Source organism: Lepus europaeus, chromosome 9 (genome assembly GCF_033115175.1).
Source record: "Lepus europaeus isolate LE1 chromosome 9, mLepTim1.pri, whole genome shotgun sequence".
Classification (NCBI taxonomy): Eukaryota; Metazoa; Chordata; class Mammalia; order Lagomorpha; family Leporidae; genus Lepus; species Lepus europaeus.
In genome coordinates this window covers 20,583,908-20,608,277 of record NC_084835.1, presented here as the reverse complement: position 1 = coordinate 20,608,277, position 24,370 = coordinate 20,583,908, and the positions used below count along the sequence as shown (strand labels likewise).

The 24,370-nt window shown below is 48.4% G+C and overlaps 1 protein-coding gene across 3 annotated transcripts in view; it reads left to right on the top strand.

Annotated features, from left to right (window-relative positions):
* The first annotated feature begins 8,603 nt into the window (after positions 1-8,603).
* LARS2 (leucyl-tRNA synthetase 2, mitochondrial) overlaps positions 8,604-24,370 on the top strand; it is a 175,462-nt gene continuing 159,695 nt past the window's right edge. For 2 of the 3 annotated variants that reach the window (XM_062200680.1, XM_062200678.1), the window contains exons 1-2: positions 8,604-8,774; positions 15,205-15,459. In XM_062200680.1, coding sequence (XP_062056664.1) covers positions 15,226-15,459 — 234 coding nt within the window. In that variant the 5' untranslated portion in view covers positions 8,604-8,774; positions 15,205-15,225. Of the gene's footprint in view, positions 8,916-15,204; positions 15,460-24,370 lie in introns of all 3 variants that reach the window. The other variant, XM_062200679.1, reaches the window with a different exon arrangement.

Below are 24,370 nucleotides of genomic sequence, written 5' to 3'. Positions count from 1 at the left end.
CTTTCCTGCAGATCCACCCAGCCTGGAAGCAGGAGCCCTGAAGCCCCATCAATTCAAGGCCCAGTGAATTGGCAGCTGTTCACTGAGCCAGGACCGTAATTCAGGACACTGGCTGGCTGCCACACTGATGGAGAAACCAGCACTTACTGCAAGCCTCATGGGCTTGGCGTTGTAAAAGGCTTTGTGCAGGAGTGGCTGTACTGACTCATGACTCTGTCCCTACGCAGTGGGCACCCTCGTTCCCACCCCTCTTACAGTTGAGAAAAATCGAGGTCACTAATCCAAGCTGACACATCAGTGGGTGACCGAGCCTCATTCTATCCCATCACTGCCTCTCTCCGAAGTTTATTCAGTTGCCAGGGTGCTGACGAGACTCAGTTTCTGTCCTCAAAGAGCTGATGGCCCGGTGCGTACATAACAGACCCACACTCCCCATCACTTCCTCCTCCGTTGGAACGGCTCAATAACGGAGAGGGAGAGGGCTTCCTTTTCCATCTTGACACTTGGCAGCCACTTGGCAGTGTGTGTAGATCAGCTCTTTAAAGGCAATTAAAAAAAAAAAAAAAACAGAAACAGTAACTACTGCTTCCTGAGGGCTCATTCTGCCTGGAAGGTGGCCAAGCACTTTGTATGATAACTTCATTTAATCCTCCGAGCACAATAATCTGCACCTTTGTGGACAGAGCGCCTGAAACTCAGGGCGGTGCAGTATTGCCCTGAGGATGAACATTGGCAAGTGGCAGGCCTGGGCTTCCAAGCCAACCTGGGTCCTCTCAGGGCATGAGCCTTGATGGGCAGCCTCTGGGCGACTCCTCTTTGCCTTCCACATCAGTATTTCTTTTCTTTTCTTTTTTTTTTTTTTTTTTTTTTTTGACAGGCAGAGCGGACAGTGAGAGAGAGAGACAGAGAGAAAGGTCTTCCTTTTGCCGTTGGTTCACCCTCCAATGGCCGCCGCGGTAGCGCGCTGCGGCCGGCACACCGCGCTGATCCGATGGCAGGAGCCAGGTGCTTCTCCTGGTCTCCCATGGGGTGCAGGGCCCAAGCACTTGGGCCATCCTCCACTGCACTCCCTGGCCACAGCAGAGAGCTGGCCTGGAAGAGGGGCAACCGGGACAGGATCAGTGCCCCGACCGGGACTAGAACCCAGTGTGCCGGCGCCGCAAGGCGGAGGATTAACCTAGTGAACCGCGGCGCCGGCCCCACATCAGTATTTCTGATGGTTCGTGCAGTTGTGTGTCTCTGAAGTCACCTCCAGGATTGAATGAGCAGAGGTTCAACTGTGGTTCCCAGGGGAGATGCAGGGGTAGCTTCTTGCAAGCCTGTGGCCGTCACATTCTTCTCAGCCGGTCACTACATGACCTTTGATGGGTGTGTCTGTTTAAAGGCACGTGTTTGATACATGTTACTGAGTCACTGGCATCGAGGCTACAGCCAGCTACACCGCACTCATAGCTGAACGAAACTTGTCTAGCACCGGAATTTTCTCTGCAAGGCACATCTCAGCCCTCTTGTGCTTAGGAACACAAGACAACCTCTCTACACGTGGGGACCATTGGAAGCAGCAAAGGCACCAGCAAAAAGCACAAAAAAATGCAAAAACTGTGACACTGGATGTCCTGCTGGAAGGACACCTGTTTACAGTACAAGAGCTAAAACCGGAAGTCAGGGCATGGCCTCGTTCAGCCTCATCTGAGAATGTGCACATCAGGGAACTCTAAATTTCCACTCTCCTGTGCATATTGGCACATGGCTTTGGAAGCATAAGCATCAGTTTCGGAGTTACATGTTAGCAAGTTGACCAATACAGACTTTTTGAATAACAAGAATGTACAGTTCTTCCCCATTTAATAAGCCTGCATTTAAAGATGTGTGCTGACTGCCTACTGTGTGCCACCCACAATGGCAAGCAAATGACTAGGAGATGGTAAAGATGTTGCACTATTCCAGCAGTCCAGGTGGGAGGACAGCAGAACCTGGACTGGGCTGGGAGGAGGGATTATGACAGCTGTGGCATGCAGTGGGCAAAGACACTCAACAGAATAGGTAGCAAAATTTGGAGATGCATTCTTTTTAAAAAAAAAGATTATTTGTTGGCCGGCGCCGTGGCTTAACAGGCTAATCCTCCGCCTTGCAGCGCCAGCACACCGGGTTCTAGTCCCGGTTGGGGCGCCAGATTCTATCCCGGTTGCCCCTCTTCCAGGCCAGCTCTCTGCTATGGCCCAGGAGTACAGTGGAGGATGGCCCAAGTCCTTAGGCCCTGCACACGCATGGGAGACCAGGAGAAGCACCTGGCTCCTGGCTTCGGATCAGCACGATGAGCCGACCGCAGCGGCCATTGGAGGGTGAACCAATGGCAAAAAGGAAGACCTTTCTCTCTGTCTCTCTCTCACTCTCACTATCCACTCTGCCTGTCCAAAAAAAAAAAAAATAGATTATTTATTTGAGAGATGGAGTTAGAGACAGTGAGAAAGAGAGACAGAGAGAAAGGTCTTCCATCTGCTAGTTCACTCCCCAAGTGGCTGCAACGGCAGGAGCTGGGCCAGTCCAAAGCCAGGAACCACGAGTTTCCTTCAGGTCTCCTACATGGGTGCAGGGACCCAAGCACTTGGGCCATCTTCTATTGCTTTCCCAGGCCATAGCAGAGAGCTGTATCAGAAATGGAGCAACCGGGACTAGAACTGGCGCCTATAAGGGATGCCGGCACCTCAGATAGAGAGGATTAACCTACTACACCACAGCACTGGCCCCTGGAGACACATTCTATGTAGATGGAGGGAGGAGGTCAAAGTTTTTGTCCATTGGGTAGGTGGATATTGCTGGTGCTTTCTGTTACATAAACAGAAAACCCAAGTTGAAATGGCTTGATAATTAAGAGGCCTCACCAGCTGCTTCTTTTTTAAAGACTTTTTTATTTGAAAGGCAGAGTTACAGAGAGGCATAGGCAGAGAGAGAGAGAGAGAAGTCTTCCATCTGCTGGTTCACTTCCCAGATGGCTGCAAGGCCGGAGCTGCACTTATCCGAAGCCAGGAGCCAGGAGCTTCCTCCGGGTCTCCCACGCGGGTACAGGGTCCAAGGACTTGGGCCATCTTCCATTGCTTTCCCAAGCTGTAGCAGAGAGGGAGATCTGAAGCGGAGCAGCCGGGACTAGAACCAGCACCCAAATAGGATGCTGGCACTGCTTGCAGTGGCTTTACCAGCTAATCCACAGCACCAGCCCCACCAGCCTCTGTGTGGGGAAACTCAAGAGGCAATGTGGGTCTCAGGAAGGACTTGACCTGGCAGATCCATCCATTGTACCAGGATCTAATTCTTTTCTTTAAGATGTATTTATTTATTTGAGAGAGAGAGAAAGATACCAGCAGTTCGCTGGTTCACTGCCTGAATGGCCACAATGGTCAGGGCTGGGCCAGGCCAAAGCTACGAGCTCTGCACCTGCAGAGGTCCAAGTACTTGGACCATCAGGATCCAGTTCTTCTCTTGGCTTCCTGCCTCCCATCCTAGAGGGCTCTTTGATTGTGGTTCTAGAATGGCTGTGGCAGCTCCTAGGGGCTTTACTCCCACAGAGCAGGAGAGAGTCTGGGCTGTAGGAGTTCCAGCAGGGGTCCTGTGCTTTCCTCTGATTGCCCTGACCTAGGTCCTGTGCATGGCTGAGCTGTCTCCACGTTCTGGGGGTGAAACGAGCCCACTGGCTTCCTGACGCAGGGCCCTGCAGCAGTGATGAGGAGCAAGGGAGGGACAGATGTTGCGAAACGTGAGAGACGATCAGCCTGCTCTCACTGCAAGCCAGCTGCTCCTCACAGCCAGGCCATTTTCACTGGAAAAACAGAAAAATCCACCGAGTAGCATGGATCTCACAGTTTGCCTTCATCCCCCCAGCGGAAGACTGCAGGTGGTTCCTAGAAGGTCTGAATGACGTCAGAAGTGTGACAGCTCGAGGAAGAGTGTACCTGTGGTGCCAGTGGTGTAGACTGAGAAAGGTCACGAAAGCACAGAAATAACTGACAAGGTGAAATTATTTATTATTCCTTTTGTGTTTCCAGGTCATTTCTGGTGAGTTTGCCTCATCTAGCGAGGGGAGCAGCGAGGAATAGTCTTGTTTCGATACTAAGGGAAGAAATGTTCCGGGCACCAGAGATGCCTGTGCTGGAGATGTTTAACCCACGCTTTCATGTGAGAATGCAGGGCACGGGGCAAGAATAAGCAGGAGAAGGAACAGAGGACCCAGAAACAAGGCGCCGAGACGCACACGACAGTCAAGACGCCAAGGGAGTCCACAGAGAGCTCACCGAACAGACCATTCCCTTTTGAAAATGCTGCCGGCATTAATGGAGAATGCCTGGACCTTCACAGGTTCCCGTGAGGCCACAGGCAAGGCAAGAGGAGGCAGGAAGCAGTGGGAGGTGGCATGAGGAGCAGGAAGGGATGAGTGGAGAGGATGGTTGGGAAGACGGGAGCAGGGGAGGGGCAGGATGGGAGGGACAGGCTGTGGAGGGAAGCGAGGAAGTTGGAGGATTGGGTCCTGTGACATGAAGGCCATCAGACGGGTGAAGACTGAAGACCAAGGCTCCAGCTTGGGAGTCTCCTGTTCATTCCTGTTTCCTGATCCAGGCCTGGCTGCGGCAGCATTTGTGATGCTCTCTGAACAGGCGCAAGGCAGGGGAGGCGAGCGGAGAAGGGTGGCTGGAAGCAGGAGGGGGAGACACGGGGTGGGAGGTGAGCAGGGGTTCAGGTTGCAGGTCAAGGAGGTGCAAGTAAACGCAGCAACCCTTTGGAGAAGGCTATATGGGAGGAACTGATGCCACCTGCTAACAGCCAGGTGAGTGCAAGCAGAACCCTCCAATCCCGTCCATTCTTCAACAACTGCAGCCCCCCATCACAGATAGCTGGACTGAAACCTCATGAGAGACCCTGAGGCAAAACCACCCACCCAAGCCACTCCCAGGAGCTGTGAGATAGTGACTGTGGTTTTAAGCTGCTGTGTTTGGGGGATCGCTTTTCTCTGAAACACATAGAGTTGCTTTGCATGATCTGGTCTAGGATACAGTCTGGGGGACACCTTACATTCAAGTATGATGTCTCCTCTCACCCGGGGCCGCTCCCGACCTCTCTATTTGCCCCTCACGACCTTGACTCACCTTGACGCTGCTAAAGAGGATGAGCCAGGTGGTCTGTGCAGTGTCTCTCCTGATTCAATTCAGAGCTCGCATTTGGCAGCAATGGCACAGAAGTGAAGGTGGTGCCCTGGCTGGTGCATTTCAAAGGAACCGGAAATGCATCAACTTGTTAGACAGTGATAAGACGACAAAGCCAAAGGATCAGTGATGAAGGAAAGAAGGCTCTGTTAAGGGGGAGAACTGCTGACAAAACGCTGAGCTCACTGAGGTGGCCTTGCGTATTTTATTCTCTGTCACCAGACATCGTGTGAAACCTTCCACAACGGCATCTACCAAGAAATGGAGTTGCTGGATCATACAGGGGAATCTGCATTCTTGCCTGTTTCATCTTCTATAGTTGCACTCCTTGCATTCCTTGGTTCATGGCCCCTTCCTTCGTCTTCTCAGCCAGCTTTGTAGCATCTTGCATCAGTGGTCTCATTGCCTCTTTTTCTGTCTCAGATTTCCCTGCAGCTCCCTCTCATGAGGACATTTGTGATCACCTGTAAGGCCACCCGGATGATCACAGTACCTCCCACCTCAAGACCCTTAAATCCATCATGTGTGCAACATCCTCTTTTGCACAGATAGCACTCACGGAAGCCAAGGAATAGGAGCTGGTACCTTTGCAGGCCATTATTCAGCCCTACACAAGCTAATTGGAAGAAAAAATGAAAGGAATACAGGACCCAGTAGGAAGAGATGGCTCATACAAGCCCCTTGTCCCTAGAGAGCACCAGGGGACATAGTTTAGAACATGTTTTCCTAGATTTCTTTCATGCATATACTAACAAATGTACTTCTTTTATTCCCTTTTCTTGGAAAAAAAAATGGGCTAACATTCGACAGAGGCGAGACTTGTCTCTCATTGAATAATGTATCTAAAGAGCAGTAAGCTCTTTAAGAGTGAAAGGGATTTACTTTCATGTGACTGTCTTCTTTGATGTAAAAATAGCAACTTTTCAGTACAGCAAGTGACTTTTAGAAAAGTTCTATTTGAAATAATCTTTTAGAAATGTCAACGCTAACTTTAATTTGTAAGAGAAAAGAGATTTTTGAACTGAAATAAAGGTAGAGGCTGTGTTTTGGCTAAATCAGAGGAGCAGAAACTCTAGCTGTACAGATGGGTACTTCAAAAAGTTTATGGAAACATAGATCAAGAGATAAGTTTATTTTGGGGCAAAAAAACTTTCAAATCCATGCACATGGTTTAAATAATATATATATATTTCCATGAACTTTTTGAAGTACCCATGCTTGGACACAGTGTAACACCGCTGAATGCTAAACTGCTTTACATGTGAAAGATTGATAAGCCGGTCCATGCTGCCATGGTTAAGTTTAAATTATGTATCCCATGGTGGAGGTGGAGCGATCAGGAGACGTGGGCTGGAATCCTGCCTTTGCTGTCAACTAGATGTGTGGCCTGAGGCAAGCTGTGTCCAGTCCTGGGTCTCAGTGACTGTGTGTGTGTGCGTGTGTGTGTGTGTGCCTGGAGCCCAGCACATGGCAAGGACGCCATGTCCGTCTCCCCTAAGTGGGCCCTCCTGTGCCCGTGCCCGTGACCTCATTTTTGAAGTCAGAGGATTGGACTGGCAGCTCTAGGTTCCTGTGATCTATCTGCTATTTGGAAGAGACACCTTTCTGACAGGCCTGAGACCCAGGTCTGGATGTCAAGCCTTTCACTGACTTACCCCAGGAGCTCCATCAGGCCTCATTTTATTCACCTGTAAAATGAGCAGGTGGGACGCGACGGTTCTTCAAGATCTCTTCTAAGGCTCACATTCTAGGGCAGTATCAAACTTTTTCTTTAAGGTTTATTATTATTATTATTATTATTATTATTAATCAGAAGGCAGAGTTACAAGAGAAAGGAGAAACAGAGATCCTCCATCCATTGGTTCAATCTGCAAATGGTTGCAATAGACGGGGCAGGGCCAGACTGAAGCCAGGATCCAGGAGCTTCTTCTGGGTCTCCCACGTTGGGAATCCAAGCACCTGGGCCATCTTCCGCTGCTTTCCCAGGCACATCAGCAGGGATCTAGATCAGAGTGGGCAGCCGGGACTCCAACCAGTACCCACTGTGCCACAACTCTGGCCCCAAGTCAGTATCAGACTGGAATGTTTCTGATCTCACTGGAGGCGCCTGTCAAAATGCAGTCTGATGCAGGAGGACGGGGGTGGGGCCCAAGTTTCTCATCTGTAGCAAGTTTCTAGGTGTGATTCACCTGATCTTGAAGCCACACTTTGAATTACAAGGTATTTGGATTTCCCACTGTCAGGAAACTCTGTTAGACTTGGAAATGGTCAAAAACGATTTTCCGGGGTCCCTTGGGGAGGGGGAGTGTTGGACAGGGGGTGATCTGATTCTATAGGTATTTGCCCCTTTGCTTGCTTTAACTAGCTGTTGTTCAGCTCTCTGTGGACAGAAGATAAGGTGTAGATAAGGTGGGTAGTAATGGGCTGATTTTGTTTGGCAAATGTGCACTTGATTTTAGCCCTGTAGACAAAGATGCCTCCGAAACATTCCTATTTCTTATCCTATATCGACCAGTCTTCTACAATTAGAAATTCACTTCAGTATTCTTGATTGCCTACATATGTGTGATTTAAAAAAATTTTTTTAAAGATTTTATTTATTTGAGAGGTGGAGTTACAGAGAGAGGTCTTCCATCTGCCGGTTCACTCCCCAAATGGCCAGAACAGCAGGAACTGAGCTTCTTCTGGGTCTTCCATGCGGTGCAGGGGCCTAAGGACTTGGGTCATCTTCTACTGATGTCCCAGGCCACAGCAGAGAGCTGGATGGGAAGAGGAGCAGCTGGGACACGAACTGGCACCCATCTGTGGATGCCCAGCCACAGGCAGAGGCTTAGCCTACTACACCACAGCGCTGGCCCCTATTTAAATTCTTTAGGAAGGTTTTACCTTTTTAAAACGTGTACTCTAACACCAGTGGCCCTTTGCGACTCATTGATTCATTTATTACCAGCACGGGAACCTTGGGTGTTGGGAAGAGGCAGCGGGGAGATTGGGACACACAAACCCCTCCAGCGAGTGGCGGCTTAGGCACTCCCTGGTGAGAAAAGCACTTTCCTCCCACCTGATCCTGTCCAAGTCGTTCCCCTCCGAAGATTAGAAGGCCAAGTAGCTCCTTAGGAGGTCAGGAAACCTGCCCGCAGCACCACCCAGCGCTGCTCTTTGCACCTGCTGGGTCAGCCTGCGGCCGCGAAACCAACAGCTCTCCCGCAGCTGCCACAGTTATAACTCTTTAAATTCCGGCGCTCCAGAGACCCGGACCGCAGGGCGAGGCTCTGGGCTTGGGTCGGTGAAGGGCCGCCCCACCGGCTACCGGGAGTCAACACCCAGCTGCTTTCCCTCCCGCCCTGGCTCCGCCCCCGCTTGTCTGTGTCTGCGGCGGCCGCGACCAATAAAGTTGTTGTTCTGCCAACATGGCGGCGCCCATGGTGCCTGCCCCGGCCGTGTTCACCTACAGGTGGGAAACGAAGCTTAGAGGAGCCGCGGGTGAGAGCCTCTGAGCGGATAAAGCCCTGGTCGGGGCTCGACGGGACGAGAGACGAGGCCTGATCTCCCCTCCCCCAGATCCGGAGGCAGGAAGGGAAGGTACGGGTCGGGTTACGGGGTCCTGGATTCTGGCGTTTCCAAGCGGCAAAGTCTCCGAGATCCAGGTCTTGCGCCTCTGAGCCACGGGTCCTGGCTGGGAATTCTGGACCCTTCCCCAGAAAAATGCACAAGTACCCATAGGTTTGTATTAAAATCCCCTTCCTACTGCCCCTGCCCGAGTTCACCGCTGGGGGGTTGGGCTGGGGATTTGGATCGGCTCCCTGGGCTGGGGGTTTGGACCCGGTGAAAAGTCGTCCGTGCTTTTCTGGGGCGCGCAGGTATTCGCTGCAGCACACCCGCAGCAGTCCCCTGAGCCCAGTCCCTTCGCGAGACAGCACGCGACAGCAAAGAAATGGCCCGAGCTCACACCGGGAATGAGGAGCTGCAGAAACCAAGATTGGTGGCTTTTAACTTGGTTTCTTTAAAATGAATTTTCTCAAGAACACTATTGCACTTCCTCGTAGGCACACACACATGCCCTCTTGTGCTTCTCCCATGTGTTCGCTTCTTTTCTAACGAGGTTGTTTATTTGTTTTACTAATTTATAATTTGGAGAGCCACTTGCATTTTTAAAAAGATTGATTTATTTGAAAGGCAGAGTTAGAGAGAGGGAGAGACACAGAGAATCTTCCACGCGCTGGTTCACTCCTCAAATGGCTGCAGCTGCTGGGGCTGGGCCTTGGCCTGGCCCAAGCCAGGAACTCCAGCTGGGTCTGCCTTGTGGGTGCAGGGGCCCAAGCACTTGGAGCATCTTTTGCTTTCCCCGGGTGCATTAGCAGGGGCTAGTTGGGACTTGAACCAGTGCTTATATGGATTGCTGGTGCCCCAACACTAGGCCCACCTTGTGTTCTGTTTTTTTTTTTTTTTTTTTGCCTGTCCCCTACTTTTCTTCTGTCCCCAAATGATGATCATTTTGGGTCGTGTTCTTAGGGCATTTCTCTTCTCAAACCTCAGCCTTTATTTTGTTTGTTTGTTTTGTTCTTGCTAAGAGAGCGAGAGAAGTAGGTAGAGGTAGGTGTCTTCCATCTGCTGGTTCACTGCCCAAATGGTCATGATGGCAAATGTTGGGCCAGGGCAAGTCTAGGAGCCTGGAGCCTGGAACGCCATCTGAGTCTCCCACGTGAGTGGCTGGAGTCCAAACACTTGGACCGTCCTATGCACTTCCCAGGCACGTTAGCAGGGAGCCAGATCAGAAGCAGAGCAGCTGGGACTTGAACCTGTACTCATATGGAATGCCTGCATCACAGATGGTGTCTTAACCAGCTGTGCCCCTTTATATTCTTTTTTTTTTTTTTTTTTGACAGGCAGACAGTGAGAGAGAGAGAGAGAGACAGAAAAAGGTCTTCCTTCCGTTGGTTCACTCCCCCCCCCCCCCATGGCCACTATGGCTGGTGCACCGTGCCAATCAGGAGCCAGGTGCTTCCTCCTGGTCTCCCATGCGGGTGCAGGGCCCAAGCACTTGGGCCATCCTCCACTGCCTTCCCGGGCCACAGCAGAGAGCCAGACTGGAAGAGGAGCAACCGGGACTAGAACCTGGAGTGCCGGTGCTGCAGGCGGAGGGTTAGCCTATTGAGCCATGGTGCTGGCCTACATTCTTGTGTTAATAGATTTGTTTAGAGTGAAGGCTCTCAAGAGCCATAGCTTGAGTTCAAATTATTGTATCACCACTTTGACAATTACCCAATGTCTCTAAGCGTTGGCTTTTTTCATTTTTATTTTATTATCATTATTTTAAGAAATGTTTATTTGTTTATTGAAAGGCAGAGTTACAGAGAGAGAGGGAGAGGCAGAGAGAGACTAACAGATCTTCAGTCTGCTGGCTCAGTAACCAGATGGTGGCAATGGCCAGGGCTGGGCCAGGAGCTTCATCTGGGTCTCCCACATGGGTGCAGGGGCCCAAGGACTTGGGCCATCTTTTACTGCTTTCCCAGGCCTTTGACAGGGAGCTGAGTCGAAAGCATAGCAACCAGGACTTTGAACTGGTACCTGTACAGGATGCCAGTGCTGCAGGAGGTACCTTAACCTGCTGCGACACAGTGCCAGCCCCAATGTTTGTTATTATTTGAAGATTTATTTTATTTTTTTAAACTAAACTTTTTTTTAAGATTTATTTATTTGAAAGGCAGAGTTACAGAGAGGCAGAGGCAGCAAGAGATAGAGAGAGAGAGGTTTTCTATCCACTGGTTCACTCTCCAAATGGCCACAACGGCTGGAGCTGAACCAATCCTAAGCCAGGAGTTTCTTCCAGGTCCCCCACTTGGTTGCAAGGGCCCAAGGACTTGGGCCATCTTCCACTGCTTTTCCAGGCCACAGCAGAGAGCTGGATGGGAAGTGGAGCAGCCGGGACTCAAACTGGAACCCATGTGGGATGCTGGCACTACAGGTAGTAACTTTACCTGCTACGCCACAGCGCCAATCCTTTTATTTATTTTGAAAGAGTTAGAGAGGGAGGGAGAGTCGGGGGTGGGGAGTGGGGATCTTCCCTCCGCAGGTTCATTCCCCAGATGACTGCAACAGCCAGTGCTGAACCAGGCCGAAGCCAGGAGCTTCATCCAGGTCTCCCACATGGTTGACAGGGCCCAAGCACTTGGGCCATCTGGTTTTCCCAGGCCATTAGCTTGGAGCTGAATTGGAAGTGGGGTAGTGGGGACAGGAACTGGTGCCCATATGGGATTCCGGTGTCACAGGCAATGGTTTTATCTGCTGTGCCACAGTGTTGGTCCTAAAACCTCAGCCTTGAAACCCTAAGTGACACTGAGGTCAGGGCTAACTCTAGTGAGGGATGGAGTAGTGGAGATTGATGTTCTGGGTGAAAGTAGAAAGACAGCATCGAAGGGAATAACTGGGTGAACCAGGGCCAGGGAAGAAAAGGGCCAAGTTGATCATAAATGTAAGATATGAGCCACCTGCTGCTTTTGTCATAGCCACGTATCGGCTCTGCTCTGATAAACTGGTTGCTTCCTGAAGTCAGGAGGAGGCAGTGCCCATCAGGGCTTCAGTGGAGGGGACTTGGAGTGGCCTAGAGCAGACCCTGAGAAGTACTCAGAAAGGAGGGGTTGGGGTGGGCATTGTGGCACAGCCAGTTACGCTGCCACCTGGGATGCCTGCTGCCACATCAGAGTGCCAGTTAGAGTCTTGGCAACTCTGTTTCCAATATAGCTTCTTGCAAATGTGCCTGTGAAGGCAGCCGATGACAGCCCAAGTAGTTGGGTCCATTCCACCCACTTGGGAGACCCAAATGTTCTGGGCTCCTAGCTTTGGTCTTTCCCAGCACTGGCAGTTGCGGGCATTTTGGGGAGTGAACTGGTGGATGGAGGATCGCTCTCTCTCTCTTTTTCTCTGTGTCATTCTACCTTTCAGATAAGTAAGTATATAAATAAATCTTAAAAAGACAAACAAGGAAGGAATAGGCCCAAGCCTCAGGAATCATAGCCGCGAGTACAGATCGTGTGTTGATTCCTGTCAATCAGAACCCGAGGGTAGGCTTAGAAATCCCTAACCCAGAAGGTGTGAGCCTTTTTTTTTTTTTTTTAAAAAAAAAAAAGACTTGAATTTATTTGACAGGCAGAGTGACAGATTGAGAGACGGAGGTCTTCCATCCTCTGGTTCACTCCCTCATGGGCTGCAACAGCTGCGGCTGGGCCAGATCTAAGCCAGGAGCCTGGAACTCTGTGTGGGGCAGCTGAACCCGCTGAACCACCATGCTGGCCCATGAACTTTTCTTAAAACATCTGATGCAATCCTATCAGATCGCTCCCCAGAGCAGGAGGATCTATTTGCTAGGGTGTATGAAAATTCATATTTCTTTTCTTTTAAGCACGTTTTTGCCAATCTGATAACCAAAATATTTCATTATTGTTTTGATTTGCATTCCTTTGATTGGTTGGAGAGTTCATCTTTCCTATTTTCCTTTGCCCATTTTTAAAATTAGGTTATTGTTTATCTTAAACGTGAACTTCTCTTCGTAGGGTAGGATAGGGTTTTTTTCATTGCAGTTTTGGCAAAGCTTTTCTCTCAGCTGTTTACTTTCTGATTTTATGTTTTGAATATGCAGTGTTTTTACATTTTTAGCATCAGATGTGTTACTACTTCCTTTGTGAATTTTTCCATTGTTTGAGTGTTCAGGATGGAGCATTCTGTCCGTTGTAAAGATTTGTTAATGACACATCTGTGTTTCATCTTTTTTTATAACACCTTTTAAAAACGCTGTTTATGTGGCATTGACCCTGATTTATTATTTGAGGCAGGGCTGTATTTGGAATTTTTCTCTTATTAATTGAGCATGCCATCATTTTCTAATCTGCTTGTGGTTTTTTTCTTTATGAACTTTATGTTTAAGGATTCTCTAATCCATGAGAATATGCAAAGGAGAGATTTTAGTGAGTAAGGTATTACGTAAACACTTTTAGAAAGCTTGTTTTCTTGTGTAGACAGGGCTATTGTGTATTACCTATGATCTGATGTACAACGTAAAAGCAAGTTACAGAGACGGGGTTAGATTCTGCGTGGAGGAATGACTGCCCTTCGTATTGCTCACGTTGGGGGTGCACCTGCATTCTGGTGTTCCTTCATCAAGAACTAACGAGCGTTGAACCCAGCAGTTCAGGCCAGTTGGTCTTTTTCAGGACACTGTCCTTACTTGTGCTTAGGGAATGCTGCCTGGAAGAGGCATGTCAAACATGCACAGGTCTGTCCTCTGCTCAACAGGCCTGTTTGTTGGCTTGGAAAGGTATGGAAATGCTGACTTAGCAGGAGGACCATAAGATCCATGGCTTCCATGATAGAGTTAATCTAAACCCTAAACGTAAGTGTGGTTTACAGAGTAATGCATATAGATTGGTCCTATAGAATTGATAATTTTTAACCAATGCCATGTGGTACATCCTAATACTCAGATCTATATGCTAAAATAGCCAAGTCAACAGGGATGGGATTCTAGTGTTTTTTTTTTTTTTTTCTCTCAGTCTTTCTCTGATTCCACCCTTAAGTAAGCAAGAAGTGTTAAATGCAGTAAGAATTGGAGTGACAGACCAACTTGTAAAATGCCAGTGCCATGAAGCTATTTTATGTGAGTGTGAAACCCACTTTTCTAAGCCTGTAATAGCGTTCCTGGCAGGTTTGTGATCCAGCACCTCTGTGAAACAGGCCATTACTGAAATATGTAAAGGATTTTGAGGGGCTGGCACCGTGGCATAGTGGGTAAAGCCGCCGCCTGCAGTGCCAGCATCCCATATGGGCGCCACTTCCAATCCAGCTCTCTGCTATGACCTGGGAAAGCAATGAAAGGTGGCCCAAGTGCTCAGGCCCCTGCACCCATGTGGGAGACCCAGGAGAAGCTCTTGGCTCCTGGCTTCAGATTGGCTCAGCTCTGGCCATTGTGGCTACCTGGAGAGTGAACCAGTGGATGGAAGACCCCTATCTCTCTGTCTCTGTCTCTTTGTAACTCTGCTTTTCAAATAAATAAATAAATCTTTTTTAAAAAAAAAAAAAAGGATTTTGAAAGCATCAAAGTATTAATACCAGTTTAGAGTGCCAAGGTTCTTTATTTCTTGGTTTTGAAAGATCTATTTTTTCATCTGTTTTTTTCACTGTAGTGCATCTAGAATAGACATAGGAGGAAAACAGAAAGTTTCGGGTATTTGGCCTAAAACCTTGAATAGCTGATAAGACCTCACCTCCACAAAACATGAAACTTTTTCACTAAGGTCGTTTCCAGAGGTCACCTCCGAGGACACCTGTGGGACATTAAGGCTGAATTGTGAATTGCAGCCGCATGTCCTGCAGGACTGTTCTAGAAGCTCGCAGCTCTCACCACAACTGCACGTATGTTCTGTATCCTCTGTCTCCTGCCTGCTTCCCTGGAAGTGTGTAATAGCCATGCAGGAAGGACTTTGCTTCTGTTCACTGCTGGGTCCTGGAGCCGCGTGCGGCTCTAGCGGTTCTCCATACATACTTGGTGAGAGCACGAGGCTGTATGTGCATAAACGGATAGGCCCACCCTGTAAGGTCTCTAACTCAATGTAAAACATGCTAATAATACCTGAGAGGCGCTGGTCCTCTTGGAGACTGGGGGCCAAGTCAAGATGTGCTTAGCGTTCCAAGGACTGGAGAGACAGGACAGGCAGCCTGCTGCACGGACCATGGCCTTCCTAAAGAGGAGGGCGGGGGCAGCTCTGTTTCCACCCATGTGACTTGAGAGGTTGTTAGGAGCTGGCCCGGCCGTGAGGTTTGTATCCTTGGTGTTTGGGGGCACAGACTGCCTTTTCTATGCAAAAGTTTGTGTGTAGCTCAATTTAACCTCTACAATACTCTTTCAAGGGCAAGAAATAATGAAAAGAAGAAAGTGCATGGATGGGCAGGCACCTCTGGGCTGTGTGGATTGGAGGGTCCGGCCCAGGCACTCAGAAGTCTGCCTTCTGTCCTCTTCCAGGGCCTTCGCACCTCCTGAGGCATGGCGTGTGCGTGGCGGAGAGTGGGCTTTGGCGCCTGTCTCCTGAAAAGGCAGCTGAACCATGGGCCCCGTGTCATCGGATGGGAAAAGGGACTAATTCTAGGACTCAGCAGAAGTATCTACAGCGCCACGGGAAAGTGGACCAAGGAGTACACACTGCAGACAAGAAAGGATGTTGAGAAATGGTGGCATCAGCGGATACGGGAACAGCCGTCCAGTCTTTCAGAAACGGACGTGAGTATCCAGAGACGTTGCAAGAGGGAGGCGGAGAGGGGCAAAGGGCTCGGACTCCGGGGTCAGACTGCCTCGGGTCAGCGACAGTCCAGACAGAGGGCTCTTCAGTGACAGGCCTCGTGTTGAGGGTGCTCCAAGACGTTTGGACGATTGAATTAAAAGATGCATTTTGGTGCTAAAACATTGGAAATCCAGGCATGAGGGAAGGGGTCTTCAAAAAGTTCGTGGAGAATGTGTGTATATGTTGGTACCCAAATAAAGTTACCCTGTAATTCCATCTTCCTCAGACATTCTGAAGCACTTCCATGCATGGTGATGGCCCCACAGCATGGCTGCCGGACGGCCCTGGCACGGAGCACTGCTCACGTGTTTGTGCTGATGCGGCCATAAACAGACCTGCTGTGCTGCCAGTTGTATAAAAGTGTAGCACATACAGGGCCAGCGTTGTGTGCGGCGGGTAAAGCGGCCGTCTGTGATGCCAGCATCTCATATGGGCACCGATTCAAGGCCCAGCTGCTCCACTTTCGATCTAACTCCCTGCTAATGCACCTGGGAAAGCAGTGGAGAATGGACCAAATGCTTGGGCTCTGCACCCACGTGGGAGCCCTGGAAGAAGCTTCTGGCTTCTGGTCTCAGCCTGGCCCAGCCCCGGCTGTTGCAGCCATTTGAGGAGTGAACCAGCAGATAAAAGATCTCTCTGGCACTCTCTCCCTCTATGACTCTGCCTTTCAAATAAATAAATCTTTATAGAATATACAATTATAATACTTGATAATAAACGTTACTGGCTTATGTATTTACTATTTATCGTTGCTTCAGAAGGCACTTCTACTGATTGGTTTTTTTAAAGTTAACGGTGAAGTGGCCTCCAGCGGATCCTTCAGGAGGTGTCATGGGAGAGGTTGTCATGGGAGATGACCCTGAAGACCTGCCAGGAGAACAGGAAGTGCAGGTGGAAGACCTGTGCAGGCCCAGGCCAAGTGTGTGTTTGTGTCTTAGTTTTTTTTTTTTTTTTTTAAATATTTATTTATCTATTTGAAAGGAAGAGTTATAGAGAGGCAGAGGCAAAGAGCAAGAAGTCTTCTGTTCTCTGATTCACTCCCCAAATGGCCACAATGGTCAGGGCTGAAGCCAGGAGTCAGGAGCTTCCTCTGGGTCTCCCACGTGGGTGCAAGGGCCCAAGGACTTGGGCCATCTTCTACTTTCCCAGGCCATAGTAGAGAGCTGGATTGGAAGAGGAACAGCCGGGTCTTGAACCGGTGCCCACATTGGCTGCTGGCACTGAAGGTGGTGGCTTTACCTGCTACACCACAGCTCCACCCCCTACCTTTTTTTTTTTTTTTTTTGTAAGATTTATTTTATTCATTTGAAAGGCAGAGTTAGAGATACAGGGAGAGATAGAGAAAGAGATATGTTCCATCTACTGGTTCACTCCCCAAATGGCTGCAACAGCCAGGGCTAGACTAGACTGAAACTAGGAGCCTAGAACTCCATCCAGGCCTCTCATGTGGGTGGCAGGGGTCTAAGCACTTGGGCCATCTTCTGCTTTCCCAGGCGCATTAGCAGGGAGATGGATTGGAAATGGAGCATCTGGGTCTCTGATTGGCGCTCGTGTGGGATGCCAGTATTGTGGTGGCTTAACCTGCTGTACCACAACTTAGGTCCCTGTGTGTTACTTTTTTTTTTTTTTTTTAATTTTTTAAGGTTTATTTATTTATTCAAAAGGCAGAGAGTTACAGAGAGGGAGAGGGAGAGGGGGAGGGAGGAAGGGAGGGGGAGAGAGAGAGAGAGAGAGACAGAGAGGGAAAGAGAGAGAGGGAGATAGGTCTTCCGTCTGCTAGTTCGCTCCTCAAATGGCCACAACGGCTGAAGCTGGGCCGATTCAAAGCCAAGAGCCAGGAGCTTCTAGGTCTCCATCTGCCACTGCTTTCCCAGGCCATTAACAGAGCTGGATCGAAAGTGGAGCAGCCGGAACTTGAACTGGCACCCATGTGGGATGCCTGCGTCAGCCCCTGTGTGTTACTTTTTTTTTTTTTTTTTTATTTGACAGGTAGAGTTATAGACAGAGAGACAGAGAGAAAGGTCTTCCTTCCGTTGGTTCACTCCCCTAATGGCTGCTACGGCTGGAGCTGCGCTGTTCCGACAGGCGCTTCCTCCAGGTCTCCCATGCAGGTGCAGGGGCCCAAGGACTTGGGCTATCCTCCACTGCCTTCCCGGGCCACAGCAGAGAGCTGGACTGGAAGAGGACCAGCCGGGACTAGAACCTGGCACCCATATGGGATGCCAGCACCAAAGGCGGAGGATTAACCAAGTGAGCCACAGCGCCGGCCCCTGTGTGTTACTTTTTTAACGCAGAAAGTTTGGAAAAAAAAAAAAAAAGCTTATCAAATAAGGATATAAAAATATTTTTGTGCAACTATATAATTGCGTTTTAAACTAAGCACTAAAAGAGTCAGAAACTTTAAAACAATTAAAAATAATTATAAAGTCAGAAGTTCGCATAAGCTTAAGGTTACTAGAGGAAAACAGATTTTGAGAACTGTGGTTTGCGGTAAGGTGCTACCTGGGCCCTCGCCCTTACTCACCGCTCACTCACGGGCGCCCCCAGAGCAGCTTCCCATCCTGTGAGCTCTGTTCCAGGTAGGTGTCCTCCACAGGCACGGCGCCTTCGCCCTTTCGTCCTGGATTGCTACTGTGCCTCTTCCGTGTTTAGCGATGCTTAGGTACACGAGTGGATGCCACCGTGTTACAGCTGCTGCTGTGGTCAGTATAGCAACATCCTGGACAGGTCGGCAGCCCAGGAGCAGTAGGCAACGCTGGCAGGCCAGATGTGTCGTAGGCTGCACTGTCGAGGCTGTGTGAGTACACCTTGTGATTTCTCAGCAGATTTGCCTAAAACGCCCTTGTCACTGAAGCCACACATGACTGTAAGTCATTAATAAGTCTGTGGCCTTGGGCCGAATTATTGACTCTTTCTGTGCTTTAGTTTGCTTACCTAAGGTGGAGGGTGATAGTAGCACCCATCTGGTTCCCAGGGGACTGAGGGGTAGCCGAGATGTTGGGAAGACAGTGCCCGGAGGAGTTTGCAGTGTGGTAGACGTGGCTGTGTGGTAATACTGTACACACAAAGTGCATGGCAGACAGCACCAGCCTACAGGAAACTCATCAAGATGGGCATACTAGCAGGTGTCAGCTGCATTATGTGATGGGATGGCTCACAGGGACCTGGCAGGGGGAGTGCCAGGTGCTGGGCTCTCAGCTGGCTGCTTGTTCCGAGAACGATCAGCCCCTTCCCTGGCGTGAACCCGGCCACCTGTTCTGCCGCCTCGGCACCCTGGTTTAGGGCAAAGCTGCCCCTGTCCTGGTGTGACCTGGGGTCGGAGTCCAGCCTTGCCGTAGCAGCTCTGTGCGTCTCGTCAGATGCACCGACTTAGCGCTTTGCCTGAATTAACTGTGAGAAGTACTTGGCTGGACCTGGCTGCTCCTTCTCTGGGAGTCCAGCCTGCTGTGGCTCAATCTTGAAATTGGTCGAAATGACAAATTGTAGGTAGTATTTTTCCCATGAGGTGTTTGGGTTTGATGAGAGCAGAGCACTGTAAAGGGAGTTTTTCTCTTCAGTTGTGACCATTCCTTTGTAATAGTTTCAGCCAAATAATACACAGACTGCCTGTTTAACTAATGACATTAGACCCAGGGCAAGCTGTGGAGTGGGTGTAAGTGCCCAGACTTCGCTGGAATCGCCTTTCCTCATCTTCTGATTCTGTCATCACACTTACTCTTTTTTTTTTTTTTTTTTTTTTTTTTTTAGGTTTATTTATTTATTTGGAAGGCAGAGTTACAGAGAGGCAGAGGCAGAGACAGGCCGGGGGCATGGGGATCTTCCATTAGCTGGTTCACTCCCCAAATAGCTGCAGTGGCTGGAGTGGGCGATCTGAAACCAGGAGCCTGGAACTTCTTCCGGGTCTCCCATGTCGGTGCAGGGACCCAAGGACTTGGACCATCCTCTGCTGCTTTCCCAGGCATGTTAGCAGAGAGCTGGGTCAGAAGAGGAGCAGCTGGGACTCGAACTGACACCCATATGAGCGGCCGGTGCTGCAGGCAATGGCTTTACCCGCTACGCCACAGTGCCAGCCCCCACACTTAGTCTTTCTACAAGACTGGTTATCATGAAAAAGGGGCAGGAGAAAGGGAAGCTATTTGTGTTAATCTGGAAAGATGGCTTTTGGTGTTAGTTAGAAAATCTAGTATTGAAAGAGAAACAGTGTATAACGAGTAAAATGAAATGATAAAAAGGAAGGTTTGAGTATAATGCACAAATTTATAATGAAAGCTTGACTTTAACCTCATTAGGAAGGGAACAGCCATTGTGTAAACCTGACCCGACTGATGTAACTCAGTGTATTTCAGAAACAAGCTCTGGGCAACAGTTTAATTCTGAGTGAGGGGAATACAATTAGTCTCTCTCTTTTGGATTAGATTGTAATTTAGTGATTTCCAAACATTTTGAAATTGTTGATTATTGATTTTGTGGCATCTCATTCTTCTTATGCATATAGTTTTTTTTTTTTAATGTTAAATGGATCAAAATAAACTAAATTTCTATGGTTTTGGAAATGTGGGATCCCCGGTGGGCACTCTTTCAGGGTTCGAGTTGGGGAATAGAAGAAAGGTGAGAGGACACTCAGGGAGGAGCCAGAGCCTGAGCTGCCACAGCGGCTGTGCCCTAGGGAATCAGTGTGCTCTCAGCCAGTGATTTCATTAATACTCAGGGCGCTTGCATTGTTCATCTCACAGACTTGTTTGCAAAGTCCAATGAGAAAATGTGGCTCAACACATTTTACTCACTGAAGTGTGAAGTAAATAAGAGGATAAAAACATGTGGTGTGTTTGTATCAGAAACTGGGAGCAGGACTGACTGCTGGTTTGAAGCATTTGTAACAGCTGTCACTCTGGAATGAGAGGCGTTTGAAATCCATCCATCCACACGAGCGTTTAGAAGTTGGCTGTCTTGCCGTCCTTACCATAACCATCATTCGAGAAGGAACCTGTGTTCCTTGCTGCTGTACATTTTGTGTCTCTGGGGTCTTGGTGAAGGATCCCAAGATGGCTGGGCGCAAACTTTCTCTGGATAGCTTCCGGTGAAATGATATCCCAACACCAGAAGGCCATTGCTCACTCCTGACATCCAGGAATGAGACCCTCAGTTCTCAGTGTACCTGAGGATCCACCCGCTGTCGACTGGCCTCCTAACAAGGCCACCGTGGCCCCGGCCAGCTTGGGGGGTGACTGTGGGGAGGGGTTCAGTGCCCGTGGATTCCTGTGCGCAGGTGGACACTGAAGAGAGTGACTGAGGAGTGTCCACAGAACAGAATCCTCTGGGTCAGATGACCACTGTGGACTGGAGTCTCCCCAGAAACCCAGAGAGACAAGGAGGAGTTTCCCTCTTGGCTTCCCCAGCTGATCAGACATTTATAAGATTGAGTCTGGGAGGAGGTTCTGGCCCTTAGATCCCAAAGCTTGTACATTACAAATAAAAATCACACTGTTCTGAAAACAGAGAAAGAACTGAATGCTTGGCCATGTGCCAGGCACCGTCTTTGCATTGATTATCTCATTGAATCCTGAAGCCACCTTGAGGGTCCTGTCCTTATCCTCATTTAGGGCAAAGGAAATTGAGGCTCAGCGGGAGGTTTGCTGGCTTGCCTGGGTTCACAGCTGGTAGGATACGGAGGGGATGGAGTCAGGACTGCCCCAGATGTGATGCATTCCTGGGCTCCTGCTTTTCCCCAGGCCTTCTTTTGCCCGGTTTTTTTTTTTTTTTTTTTTTTTTACTTTTATTTAATGAATATAAATTTCCAAAGTATAGCCCATGGGTTACAATGGCTTCCCCCCTCCCATAACTTCCCTCCCGCCCGCAATCCTCCCCCTTCCCGCTCCCTTTCCCCTTCCATTCATGTAAAGATTCATTTTCAATTCTCTTTGTATACAGAAGATCAGTTTAGTATATATTAGGTAAAGATTTCAACATTTTGCCCATATAGCAACACAAAGTGAAAAAACTACCATTGGATTACTAATTATAGCATTAAATAGCAATGTACAGCACATTAAAGACAGAGATCCTACATAATTTTTTTTTTCAAATTAATTAATTTTCTATGCCATTTCCATTTTAACACCAGGTTGTTTTTTTTTTTTCATTTCCAATTCTCTTTATATACAGAAGACCAATTCAGTATATAATTAGTAAAGACCTCATCAGTTTGTGCCCACACAGAAACGCAAAGTATAAAAATACTGTTTCAGTACCAGTCATAGCATCACTTGGCTTTAGACGACACATTAGGGACAGATCCCACATGGGGTGTAAGTACACAGTGACTCCTGTTGCTGATTTAACAATTTGACACTCCTGTTCATGGCGTCAGTAATCTCCCTAGGCTCTAGTCATGAGTTGCCAGGGCTATGGAAGCCTTTAGAGTTCGCTGACTTTGGTCTTATTCCGATAGGGTCATAGTCAAAGTGGAAGTTCTCTCCTCCCTTCGGAGAAGGGTACCTCCTCTTTGATGGCCCCGTTCTTTCCACTGGGATCTCACTCACAGAGATCATTCATTTAGGTCTTTTTTTTTTTTCCATGATATCTTGGCTTTCCATGCCTGCTATACTCTCATGGGCTCTTCAGCCAGATCTGAATGCCTTGAGGGCTGATTCTGAGGCCAGAGTGTTGTTTAGGACATCTGCCATCCTATGAGTCTGCTGTGTATCCCACTTCCCATGTTGGATCTTTCTCTCCCTTTTTGATTCTATCAGTTAGTATTAGCAGATACTTGTCTTGTTTGTGTGATCTCTTTGACTCTTAGACCTATCAGAACTATCAATTGTGAGCTGAAATTGATCACTTGGACTAGTGCGATGGCATTGGTACATGCCATCTTGATGGGATTGTGTTGGAATCCCCTGGCACATTTCTAACTCCACCATTTGCGGCCAGTCCGATTGAGCATGTTCCAAATTGTTCGTCTCCTCCCTCTCTTTTTCCACTCTTAGATTTAACAGGGATCACTTTTCAGTTAAAATTTAAACACCTAAGAATAATTGTGTGTTAATTACTGAGTTCAACCAATAGTACTAGAACAACAACAACAACAACAAATACTAAAAAGGATAAAGTATTACATTGTACATCTAAAGTCAGGACAGGAGCTGATCAGTTCATTGTTGCTTATAGTGTCCATTTCACTTAACAGGTTTCCCCTTTGGCGCTCAGTTGTCACCGATCAGGGAAAACAAATGATATTTTTCTCTTTGGGACTGGCTTAATTCACTCAGCATGATGTTTTCCAGATTGCTCCATCTTGTTGCAAATGACTGGGTTTCGTTGTTTCTTACTGCTGTATAGTATTCTATGGAGTACATGTCCCATAATTTCTTTATCCAGTCTACTGTTGATGGGCATTTGGGTTGGTTCCAGGTCTTAGCTATTGTGAATTGAGCTGCAATAAACATTAATGTGCAGATGGCTTTTTTATTTGCCAAATTAATTTCCTTTGGGTAAATTCCAAGGAGTGGAATTGCCCGGTTTTTGATGAACAGAGAGGCACAAGCTCCTGTGCCTCAAGGCGGGTGGCAAACCTCTGGCTGCCGCCGTGGAGGTGTGCCTTTTGTTCTGCCGTGGGCTGGCCCAGCCACAGCTTCTGGGCGTGAGCGGTAAAGAGACAGAAGTCGTTTGTCTTCTAAAGGCAGAAACTGACAAAAATAATAGGACCCACTTATAAAAGTCAGCTTCTCCTGTCGCTTGCAATCTTAATTTCTTTTAAAGGCCTGACTTCTTCCACTTTTATGTAATTATGAAAATTTCCCTTTCAATCAAATTCTTGCTCAATTATAGCATAAACTCTTAGAATTTCTTCTCTCCTCTCCACCCCCAGATGATCAAACTCATTTCATCGTCACAGAAGAAAATGACTTAATTCACGCAGAAAAGCAGAAGGCAGGGACCGAGTAGGCTGAAAACCCTCTCTGCCATAAACAGCGCAGTTCATGAATATGGAAGACTTTTGCCAGCAGTACTGTGCTGTTTATCTCTTATACACTCGGGCTTGGCGTTTGCCTCAGCTCGTCTGTGATGCGTCCTTTGATTTTGCTCTTCATTTTGTCTTCATTGAACAAATGCATGAGAAGGAGACACTAGTGAACGTGATGTATGTGGAAAATGCCAGGGGCGAGCTTGTTAAATAGTAAACACGACATAACAAATACATTAGTATAATAAAAACAAGGTGATTACAGTCAAAGAAAAATAGTTTTAAGTACAAACTTTAAAGTGAAAAACCAGAAGAAATTTTGCTCTCAGGATTTTACTGTTTTTCTGGCTCCCAAATAACTCTGACAAGCTTTGTTCCCATAGCCCTAAACATTCCCAAAGAGCAGGCCTTGTCCGCTGCAAGGAGGAGTTAGGTTGTAACAGAGAGGAGAGGTCTCTTAGATTCATTTCTGCACAAAGTTGAGGAATGCGTTACTGAACTGCTTGGAGGAACACGTCTACACGTGGAGGGGATTAGCTGCTGTTGGCCTTCTTAAGGACGTCAAATATCTGTCTGGTCCCTGAGTCCCCAGCTACCCGTGAATCTCAGGGCCTCCCTCGTGCTCCTGGGTTGTGGATCTGCAGTTTCCACCTGAAGTGCATGAGCAGTGCCACCTTCCATCCTGCACCATTTTTCCCTAACATGAGTTTTCCATGAACTCTGGTTTTTTTGTTTTTGTTTTTTAAAGATTTATATATTTATTTGGAAGGGAGAATTTCAGAGAGGCAGAGGCAGAGAGAGAGAGAGAGAGGTAGTTCTTCTGTCTGCTGGCTCACTCCCCAATGACTGCAATGGTTGGGGCCTGCCAGAGGTCTGGAACTCTACCT